Source organism: Mustela nivalis, assembly GCF_964662115.1.
Source record: "Mustela nivalis genome assembly, chromosome: Y".
NCBI lineage: Eukaryota > Metazoa > Chordata > Mammalia > Carnivora > Mustelidae > Mustela > Mustela nivalis.
In genome coordinates this window covers 29,220,692-29,233,033 of record NC_139041.1, presented here as the reverse complement: position 1 = coordinate 29,233,033, position 12,342 = coordinate 29,220,692, and the positions used below count along the sequence as shown (strand labels likewise).

At 37.3% G+C, this 12,342-nt stretch overlaps 1 protein-coding gene across 1 annotated transcript in view; it reads right to left on the bottom strand.

Moving 5' to 3' along the window:
* Nucleotides 1-12,342, bottom strand: part of LOC309856889 (protein WWC3-like) — a 179,895-nt gene that overhangs the window by 59,444 nt on the left and 108,109 nt on the right. Inside the window, exon 7 of the mRNA XM_082718691.1 lies at nt 3,157-3,306. Coding sequence (XP_082574817.1) covers nt 3,157-3,306 — 150 coding nt within the window. The remainder of the gene's footprint in view (nt 1-3,156; nt 3,307-12,342) is intronic.

Sequence of the window (12,342 nt, the reverse complement as noted above, 5' to 3'; positions counted from 1 at the left end):
TCTTAAATCTCTTCTAAAAGCTACTTAGAAAACAAATCTTTGTTTTTCATTCTTCGATATTAATAAGGATGGTTTAGTTAAAAAAAAAAGGCAAGAAAAAGTCACTTTCCTTGTATATATATTCCTTGTATATATACTCCATTATAAACTAAAACCTCCAAATTTGAATGCTATGCTGGGTTGTTTTTTTTTTAAGATTTTATTTATTCATTTAAGAGAGAAAGAGATCATGTGTGCATCTGTAGAAGGGAAGAGCAGAGGGAGAGTGAGAGAGAAAGAATTTCTCTGTGCTGAGCACAGAGTCTGATGTGGGGCTCTATCTCATGACCCTGAAATCAGGACTTGAACTGAAACCGAAAGTTGGATGCTCAGTCGAGTCACCCAGGATTCCCTGGCATTTCTTATATATTTCTTGTTACAATTCCTGATCTTGAAAAATGTGTCTTATATACATACCACCTACTCACAAAACTGATCCAAAATAGTAAGGTACACAGACTTCTAAGATGACCCCAAAGATCTCTACTTTTGGTTACTGAGACCATGTGTAATTCCATCCCCTTGAAAGTGTGTTGGACCCAGTAACTTGATTCAATCCAACAGAATGGAGTAAAGGTGATGGTAAATCCTTTCTGTAATTACATTACAATAGATTGTAACTTCAATGAAATTAGCTAACTTTCTCTATTTACTTTTCAGCTTGGATATTCTGATGAAACAAATTGCCATGTTGCAGAGACCAAAGCAACCCAGGAAAAGAGGCCTTCAGTCCCATAATCTCTGATGAACTAAATCTGCTAAAATTCATGTAAGCTTGAAAGCATGCCTTTCCCTCAGTTGACTGTTCACCTGAGACTGAACCCCTACCTAACCTGGCAGCATGACAACTTTTAGAACTCTAAAGAAGAAGATCCTTGCCAGACTCCCAGGCCAAACAAATTCTAAAATAACAAATGGTAGCTGTTTTCATATGCTATGTTTTATACTTAATTTGTTTTATACGAAGAGCTAAATATGTAAGCCATGGTTTATATTTCTATACAGGAATGTGATGTTGTAGAATGTTCAGGACCTTAGAAAGGGCTGAAATGTTGATTTAAACCCACACCTCTCATAGCTGCAAGACCTTAAATAATTTGGCATCTTAGTGTTCTCATTACACTATTTAGTAGAAATATGAACTACTTAAAATGAGCTCATAGCTGGGAAATTGCTAGTACCAATATACAGCAAAGATTAGAACTAGAATGTAGATATCCCTAAGTAATTTGGAGAGAAATGGGTAACAACAAAACCTTTGTAATGATTCAGATAGAATGTTGTATAACTACATAACTAGCTCCACTGCATATACTTTTAGGACATTCTACTGAATCATTACAAAGGTTTTGATGTAACGCATTTCTCTCCAAACTAGTTAGGTATATCTACATTTTAATTCTAATCTTGAAACAAGAAGTAATTATTTATCAAGGGAATTCAATGAGTCATATTTATTCTCACACACTCCAAAAACTTCTGAAAAAATATCAGACATTTCTAAGTTACAGATTCTTCTCCATAAAGAATGACCATATCTTTTTTTTATTTTATTTTATTTATCTTTTTGGGAGAAAAAGAGCGCAAAGGGATGAGGGGAGAAGGAGAGAAAAAAAATCTTAACCAAGCTCCATGCCCAGCAAAATGCCATCATGGAACCCAACATGGGGCTCAATCTCATGACCCTGAATCATGACCTGAGCCAAAAACAAGAGTCAAATGCTCAACCAAGTAAGCCACCCAGATGTCCTGAGAATGACCATAATTTTTAAACATATGACTACATTTGGTTGAAAAAAAAAAAAGTATTTTTAAGAACAATATTGAGAAAAACAAAATTAGGATATTCTATCAGATACAAAATATAGTCATTACTGACCATATTACATTTCCTAAAGAAGTAATATTTTGTAAAATTTCAAAATATTAGCTAATTATTTAAAACCCTGACTTATTATTTTATTTTCAATATTTTTTCTTTAATTTATAGATACTCATCTTTTTTTTAAAGATTTTTATTTATTTGTTATATAGAGAGAGAGATACAGAGCACAAGCACAGGCAGACAGAGTGACAGGCTAGAGGCAGAGGGAGATGTAGGCTCCCTGCCAAGCAAGTAGCCGGATGTAGGACTCGATCCCAGAACGCTGGGATCATGACCTGAGCCGAAGGCAGCCGCTTAACCAGCTGAGCCACCCAGGCCTCCCTACAGATACTCATCTTATTTAATACTCCCTAAAAAGAAGGGGGCATAAAAGACAGTGTCACTGGCGTTCCATTTTGTAATACATGGCAAATTTCATTTCATAACACTACAAAAGTAGTATTTTAACTACTTTTAGTTAAATTTTTGTTTGATTTTAGTTAAACTTTTGTAGTAACTACTACAAAAGTAGTATTTTTAAATATTTATAATCCTGTTTTAAATGGTGATGAATTGTTGGTTAACTCAAGGATTCACAAATTATGAAAAGGGATTTTGGAATTGTTTTCAAGTCTGAAACAAAATTAATTTTAATTCAGGTCTATAGCCTGATATTCTTTTATAATAATAATAAATGCTATGAAAGTACAAGCCAAGAGTGCAACAGCTACAAAGTCATTAGAAATCACTGTTCAAAGTCAATGATCAACCAATTATGGACAAGTTACAAAATGGAATCTGCCACCTATTTTTAAAGTTTTATAGGAAAACAGCCACAACAGTTTGTTTATGTAGTATCTCTAACTGCTTTAAACGTGAATAGTTGACAGACACTGCACCTCTGCAAAATCTAAAATATTTACTAACTGCTCCTTTACAGAAAAAGCTTGCCAATCTGTCCATTGAAAAGTCATGTCCATTGAAAAGACATTTAAATTCAACTCTGAAAAGGATTCTGCCTTTTTTTTTTTTTTAATCGAGATCACAAGGATAAAGGTAGTAGGCAATTCAATTGCATCCATATCACTGAACATTCCAAGTGACTATCAGATGCAATACTTTGGTTTTCAACTTAACTGCATAAGAAACAAAACCATTTTGAAATGAACAATGAAACAAAATTACTTATGGCAAACACATAATAAGTCTTTTTCTCTCTCAGCATATCATTTCTTATCCCCTACCAAGCATACCTCTTCAATGATGTCAGTCTGAGATCCAGCATCACAGAACTGTAGAGGCAAACAAGATTCTAAAGGTGGACCAGCATTATGAGGAAAATCTTGTAAAGAGTCAGTAATAAAGCAGTGATTCTTGAAACCATCAGTAAGCTTAGCCAGGCTCTGTAATATAGTGAAACAAACCATTTGAATGCAATGTTTCTCTTCAGTAGCCATTTCATTTCTGTTCTAAGTCTGCAAATTAATTGCCGGAGAGGTAACCCACCCCACACCCGATTCTCATTACATTTAAAAGAAATGTTTTCCACTATCTGCACCTTTAAAAATAAAATTCCTAGTAATTTATTCAGTCATTAAATAATGGTGGTAAATTCTAAGTAATTGGTGAATTATTATGGTAGCACTTTTACCAGTTTTTAAAACCTTTATGTTTCTTAGAGAAAAAAGGTAAATGACAGTATGAAAAAACTGCTAAAACTAACATTCTCCCTGGAGATGTTCACAATCTAAGAAGAACTTGAAGCAACACCTGATTATGCTTGTGTACATTAAAAAATTGAGTACAAATTGACTTCATACATATTTAACAATTATAAACTGAGCCATTCTATGAGTTAGCACAATTGCTATATTATACAACCACCATACCTAACCAGTTATAAAACAATTTCATCACCCCAAAATAAAATCCGTAGCTCTGAGTTCATGATCCCATTCACCAATCCCCATCTTTGAGCAACATCCAGTCCCCATTTTGGTCCATCAATTCACTTATTCTGGATATTCACTTATTCACACAAATTCAAACAATTTGTACTTAGCTCCTTTCATTTAGCATAATATTTTTAAGGCATATACACAGTAGGCTCTGCTGAGCAGGCTCAACTTTATTTTTTATGTGTGGAAATCCAGTTTTCCCAACATCATTTGTTGACAGGCCATCTTTTCTCCATTGAGTGGAATTCGCTGAACATCAATTAACCATGTATGTGAGAATTTATATATGGCAATCAATTCGACTGCTCTATATATTTAGCCTTATGCCACTAGCCCACAGGTTGATAATAGCTTTTTAGTAAGTTTTGTTACTAGGAATTATTAAGTTCTTCCATCCTTCTCTTTCTTTTTCAAAATGTTTTTGTTATTTGAGGATCCTTGGAAATTCCACATGAATTTAAAGATGGCTTTTCTATTTCTGGAGGAAAAAAGCCACTTTGGGGTTTTGATAAAGATTATAGATGCTATGAATAATATAGTCCTCTTAATATTAGCTCTTCAAATTGATTAACTCTAGATAACCTTAATTATTAATGCCTTTTACTTATCTCAACAATGCATTGTAGTTTTTAGTGTATAAATTTTTACCTCCATGGCTAAAGTTATTAGTATATATTTTAAACTCTAATGCTACCATATAGAACTTTTGTCTCAATTTTCTTTGCGGACGGTTCACTCTTAGTACACAATGTTCTGTTACTTTTTAAAATCATTTATAATAGTTTTTATCATTTCTATATTTTTGTCAACATTTTCATTTTGTTCATATATAGTGTTGTAGGTTTTAGTTTTTCTTCAACTTTTTTTTATGTCGAGTTAACCAACATATAGTACATCATTAGTTTTTGATGTAGTGTTTAATGATTCATCAGTTATATATAAAACGCAGTGCTCATCACAATGTGTGCCCTCCTTAATACCCATCATCCAACTTTTTTTTTATTTTTAAGGATTTTACTGGGAGGGGCAAGGATTGCAGAGAACTAGGGGACCATCTAGCAGACCTTTCTGAACACCCAAAAAGTCTGCCTGAGATGAAAGAAGATATATCTGGATCTCTACCAACAGAATATCTCCAGTGGCTGGTCTTGAGGTACGAAGCAAGGAGCCATGAATCTGCAGGCAGATATCAGATGATAAATGGAAAGGGCAGGGAGTCTCCAGAATCTTGCACCACTAGTGTACAAGAGCCTCCTGTACTGCAGAGTGGGTACAGACTCACAGACTGATAGCAGCAGGGAAAAGACTTTAAGGCAGTGCCCCAACACTGAAACCTGAACTTGCAGGCCCCATGTATAAACTGGGGATGATAGGCAGTTCTAGAAGCACAAAGGGCAGAGTCCTAATTGGACCAAGAAGCGAGGGCTGGGAGTGCTGCAGTGAGGTGCACAACCCAGGTTGCTGCAGTTTTTAGCCGCACAGACAAAAAACAGAGTCATTGTAACCTGGAGAGCTTCCTGGAGAATAGGCTGTTATCTCTCTGTTCTGAGACAGAAGTTTGGATACAGTCACCTTTGTTTGGACTCTTGGAAGAGACGTGGAAACCAGAGAACTATAGTTTCCAAAACTGGTTTCAATGAATCCATCCCCCCCCCAAAAGGGGGCAGGGCAACTCTGTCCATACAGGGTTGACTGAGTAACAGCATGGCAGACCCCTCCCCACAGAATACAGGCTGAAAGACAAAGAGGCCAACAACCCCAAGGTCCCTAAAAATCAGGTGCATCTTCTTAGATTGTGGTCTAAGTGCAGTTTACACTCTAATGTGCAGTTTAGACTCTGCACATTCCCTCAACCACCACCACCACCACCCCCCAACAGAATGATTAAGAGAAGGAACCCCAACACAGGAAAACGTCAGAGACTGTGACCTCTACTACAGAACAAATGCATATGGATATAAGCAAGATGTCAAAAATAGACTTCAGGATTACAGTGATGCAGACAAGAGCTAGGATGCATAGAACTGTTAATGGCAACATAGATTCTCTAAGGAAAAAGTGAGAGCTGATCTGGCAGAACTTAAAAATGCTCTCAATAAGATTCAATCTAATCAAGATACTCTAACAATGAGACTAAACACAGGGAGAAGATAGAATTAGTGATCAAGAAGACAAACTGATAGTGAAGAAGAAACAGGAGGAGGGTGAAACAGTTTAGAAGCCATGAAAACAGAGAAATAAATGACACCATGAACATGCCGATGTCAGAATTACTGGGATCCCTCAGGGCGAGGAGAGAGAGAGAAAGGTATATTTTAGCACATCATAGCTGAGAACTTTCCTAAACTGGGGAATGAAATAAGCATCCCTATCCTAGAGGTAGAAAGGACCCCTCCAAGATCCAGGAGGGGTCTTAGTAAAATTCACAAATCTTAGAAACAAGAAACCATCTTAAGGGCAGGTAGTGGGAAGAGATTCCTTACGTACAAAGGAAGGAACATCAGAATAATATCAGGTCTGTCCAAGGAGACCTGCAAGCCAGAAAGGGGTAGTAAGACATAGGGTACTAAATGAGAAGAACATGCACCCAAGAATTCTTTATCAGGCAAGGCTGACATTCAGATAGAGAGATAAGGAGCTTTCAGGTCTGACAGAAACTGAAAGAATATGTGAAGACCAAGCCAGTCCTGCAAGAAATATTAAGGGGGTTCTATAAAAGGAGAACAGCCCCGAGAGTGATATAGAACACGGATATATAGAGAAAATCTACAGAAACAAGGACTTCTCAGGCAACATGATGACAATAAAATCATATCTGTCAATAATCACTCTAACGTGAATAGCCTGGGTGCTCCCATCAAAGGGCACAGGGTTGCAGAATGGATAAAAAGACAGGACCTATCCATATGCTATCTAAAGAGACTCATTTTGAACCTAAAGACACATTCAGGCTGAAAGTGAAGGGATGGAGAATATGATCCTAGCTAATAGGATCCAACAATACATTAAAAGAATTATCCACCATGACCAGGTGGGATTAAACCCTGGGATACAAAGGTGGTTCAACATTAAGAAATCAATCAATGTGACAGAACACATAAATAAAAGAGAGAAGAACCACATGGTCCTCTCAATGCATTAAAGCATTAGACAAAATACAGCATCCTTTCCCGACTAAAACTCTTCAGAGTATATGGATAAAGGGAACATTCCTCAACTTCATAAAATCCATCATGAAAAGCCCTCAGTGGCTATCGTTCTCAATGGGGAAAAGCTGACAACCTTCCCTTAATATCAGGAACATAACAAGGATGCCCACTCTCGCCACTGTTGTTCAACACAGCACTAGAAATCCTAGCAACAGCAATCAGACGACAAAAAGAAATAAAAGGTATTCAAATTGGCAAAAAAGTCAAGTTTTCTCTCTGCACAGATGACATGATTCTTGATGTGGAAAACCCAAAAGACTCCACCTCCAACTTACTAGAACTCATATAGCAATTCAGTAATGTGGCAGGGTACAAAATGAATGCAGAGAAATCAGTTACTTTCCTATACACTAATAATGAAAACACAGAAAGGGAAATTAGAGAATCGAATCCATTCACTATAGCACCAAGAACCATAAGACACCTGGGAATAAATCTAACCAAAGAGGTAAAGGATCTATACTCAAGGAACTACAGAACACTCAGGAAAGAAATTGAAGAAGACACAAAAGATGGAAGACCATGCATGCTCATGGTTCGGAAGAATAAACATTGTTAAAAATGTCTATACTGCCTAGAGCAATCTATATTTTCTTTTTTTCTTTTCTTTTTTTATTAATTTTTTATTTTTTATAAACATATATTTTTTACCCAGGGGTACAGGTCTGTGAATCACCAGGTTTACACACTTCACAGCACTCACCATAGCACATACCCTCCCCAATATCCATAATCCCACCCCCTTCTCCCAAACCATCTCCCCCCAGCAACCCTCAGTTTGTTTTGTGAGATTAAGAGTCACTTATGATTTGTCTCCCTCCCAATCCCATCTTGTTTCATTTATTCTTCTCCTACCCACTTAAGCCCCCATGTTGCATCACCACTTCCTCATATCAGGGAGATCATATGATAGTTGTCTTTCTCTGCTTGACTTATTTCGCTAAGCATGATATGCTCTAGTTCTATCCATGTTGTCGCAAATAGCAAGATTTCATTTCTTTGGATGGCTGCATAGTATTCCCTTGTGTATATATACCATATCTTCTTGATCCATTCATCTGTGGATGGACATCTAGGTTCTTTCCATAGTTTGGCTATTGTGGACATTGCTGCTATAAACATTCGTGTGCATGTGCCCCTTTGGATCACTACGTTTGTATCTTTAGGGTAAATACCCAATAGTGCAATTGCTGGGTCATAGGGCAGCTCTATTTTCAACATTTTGAGGAACCTCCATGCTGTTTTCCAGAGTGGCTGCACCAGCTTGCATTCCCACCAACAGTAGAGGAGGGTTCCCCTTTCTCCGCATCCTCGCCAGCATCTGTCATTTCCTGACTTGTTGATTTTAGCCATTCTGACTGGTGTGAGGTGATATCTCATTGTGATTTTGATTTGTATTTCCCTGATGCCGAGTGATATGGAACACTTTTTCATGTGTCTGTTGGCCATCTGGATGTCTTCTTTGCAGAAATGTCTGTTCATGTCTTCTGCCCATTTCTTGATTGGATTATTTGTTCTTTGGGTGTTGAGTTTGCTAAGTTCTTTATAGATTCTGGACACTAGTCCTTTATCTGATATGTCGTTTGCAAATATCTTCTCCCATTCTGTCAGTTGTCTTTTGATTTTGTTAACTGTTTCCTTTGCTGTGCAAAAGCTTTTGATCTTGATGAAATCCCAATAGTTCATTTTTTCCCTTGCTTCCCTTGCTTTTTGCGTTGTTCCTAGGAAGATGTTGCTGTGGCTGAGGTTGAAGAGGTTACTGCCTGTGTTCTCCTCAAGGATTTTGATGGATTCCTTTCGCACATTGAGGTCCTTCATCCATTTTGAGTCTATTTTTGTGTGTGGTGTAAGGAAATGGTCCAATTTCATTTTTCTGCATGTGGCTGTCCAATTTTCCCAGCACCATTTATTGAAGAGGCTGTCTTTTTTCCACTGGACATTCTTTCCTGCTTTGTCGAAGATTAGTCGGCCATAGAGTTGAGGGTCTATTTCTGGGCTCTCTATTCTGTTCCATTGATCTATGTGTCTGTTTTTGTGCCAGTACCATGCTGTCTTGATGATGACAGCTTTGTAATAGAGCTTGAAGTCTGGAATTGTGATGCCACCAATGTTGGCTTTCTTTTTCAATATCCCTTTGGCTATTCGAGGTCTTTTCTGGTTCCATATACATTTTAGCATTATTTGTTCCATTTCTTTGAAAAAGATGGATGGTACTTTGATAGGAATTGCATTAAATGTGTAGATTGCTTTAGGTAGCATAGACATTTTCACAATATTTATTCTTCCAATCCAGGAGCATGGAACATTTTTCCATTTCTTTGTGTCTTCCTCAATTTCTTTCATGAGTATGAAAGAATTAGTGATATAGCAATCTATATTTTCAATGCCATTCTGATCCAAATTCCACCAGGATTTTTCAAAGAGCTGGAGCAAACAATCCTAAAATTTGTGTGGAATCAGAAGAGACCCCGAATTGCTAAGGAAATGTTAAAAAAGGAAAAACTGGGGCCAACATGTTGTCTGATTTCAAGCTTTACTACAAAGCGGTGATCACCAAGACAGCATGTTACTGGCATAAAAACAGACACATAGACTAGTGGAACAGAGTAGAGAGCCCAGATATGGACCCTCAACTCTATAGTCAAATAATCTTCGACAAAGGAGTAAAAAAATATACAGTGAAAGAAGTCTCTCAATAAATGGTGCTGGACAATTGGACAGCTGTGTCTAAAAAAATGAAACTCAAACGTTCTCTTGTACCATAGACAGAGATAAGCTAAACACAGATAAAAGAAGTCAATGTGAGGCTGGAATCCATCAGAATCCTAGAGGAGAACACAGGCAGTAATCTCTTTGACATAGGCCACAGCAACTTCTTTAAAGACACGTCTCCAAAGCAAAGGAAGCAAAAGTGAAAATGGACTTCATCAAGTGAAAACAGTTTGCACAGCAAAGGAACAGTCAACAAAACAAAGAGGCAACCCATGGAATGGGAAAAGATATTCACAAATGACAGTGCAGATAAAGGGCTGATGTCAAACATTTGTAAAGAACTCAAACACAACACTCAAAAAACAAACAAACACGTCAAAAAAGGGGCAGACATGGTCCTAAGAAGACATACAGATGGCTAACAGACACATGAAAAAATGTTCATCACTAGCCATCAGGGAGATTCAAATCAAAACCACATTGAGATACCACCTTACACCAAAACTGACAAGGCAAGAAACAACAAATGTTGGAGAGGATGTGGAGAAAGGGGAACCCTCTTACACTGTTGGTAGGAATGCAAGGTGGTGCAGCCACTTTGGAAACAGTGCGGAGATTCCTTAAGAAATTAAAAATAGAGCTTCCCTATGACCCTGCAATTACACTACTGGGGATTTACCCCAAAGATACAAATGTAGTAAAAAGAAGGGCCATCTGTACTCCAATGTTCAAAGAAGCAATGGCCACGGTCGCCACACTGTGGAAAGAACTGAGATGTCCTTCAATGAAGGAATGGATAAAGAGATATGGTTCACATGTACAGTGGAATATTACTCAGCCATCATAAAGAATGAATACCCAACTTCTCCATCAACATAAATGGGACTAGAGGAGATTATGCTGAGTGAAATAAGTCAAACAGAGAGAGTCAATTATCATATGGTTTCCCTTGTATGAAACATAAGGAATAACATGAGGACATTAGGAAAAGGAAGGGAAAAATGAAATGGAGGGAATCAGCAGAGTGGTGGGGAGGAACCATGAGACTGTGGACTCTGAGAAACAAACTGAGGGTTTTGGAGGGGAGGAAGTGGAAGGGATAGTTGAGCCTGGTGGGTTGGGTATTAAGGAGCACTTGGTGTTATACACAAACAATGAATTATGGAACATGACATCAAAAACTAATGACCTACTGTATGGTGACTAATATAACATAGTTTTAAAAAAAGATTTTATTTATTTATCAGAGAGAGAGAGACCATGAGCAGAGGGGAGGGAGAAGTAGGCTCCCCACCAGAAAGGAGCCCCATGCAGGATTCAACCCTAGTACCCTTGGATCTTGACCTGAGGGGACAGCGGATGCTTATCCAACTAAGCCACCCAGGAATCCTTTTCCTTAGACTTTTTGATCGGTTTTAAAATCTTGGTATAATATGTCTGGTACCTGAAATCCTTATGATTTCCGCCAATTTACCTTGTCCATAGTAATGTATCATGTTTTTATGTTGAAAATTGAACATCTATCAACTCTAGAAATCAAATTACCCTTCTTCTTCTGCATACTTTTTTTTGAAGACCATTTCTTTGAGACTTGTACAAATTATTTTATGAAATATTATTCCTTAAGATCACATCAATCACTAGAGTGTGTTCCTTTAGTTTATGCTCAGATACTTGATCGGTGAATTCCTTGATTGTAAACAGATGAAGAAAACAAAAACAGACCACCTCTCTTGCTTACAGGTAAGCTCTGAGAAGGCACTTGTTCACTATCTATTTATATTTGCCTGTGGCTAGTGACTCAGCCCGCAGTAAAAGCTTAAAACTTCATTGCAAACTTTTCTGAGGGTACGTTTTGCCTTGGAAAGATTTTTTCATTTCTCATTATATATGGGTGCGGCAAATTGCCCTAATGTTCCACTATCTCACCCTAACTTCTCAGCAGGGCTTTAAATGATCTCTTATATGTTTCCACTGATAATCTCTTGGCCCAAGCACATCTGTATTTATAGTCTGCCCCATAATTTTTAGCACACTATCTGATGCTTTTCCCACAAAGGTTTTCCAAATTAAGCAAAAAGTACAACTCCCATCACTTTATTTAGGTAACCCCAAAGGGGATTATAAAGGAAACACATAGTATTTTGTAAATAAGGTCACCTGCAATCCCTCCAATTCAGGTATGAGGGAAACTAGATTAGTGGTTGGTCAAAACCAGGGCAATAGTATACAGAGGAAGGAATGGATAAGTCTAAGTAAAAACGCCATGAAGTTTCCTACTGTTTTAAAGATAACTATTTTCTTCATTGTGTATTTTTGCTTGTTTTCTATAAGCCTTTGTCTGTTTTGCAGAGTATCTACAAAGTTAGTTAAGATAGTTTCTCATTTTTTTTTTTTTTTCGTTGGTTTGTTTCTCTGGGGAAACAAGTACTTGTTTCAAAACAAGTTCTGAATTGCCAGTTTGCTGATGTCACTCCTATTATGGTTTAGAACCTGATATTTTACATCCTAATACTGTATGGTCCAAAAGTAAACTCATTTGAATGCTAGTTTGTTAGAA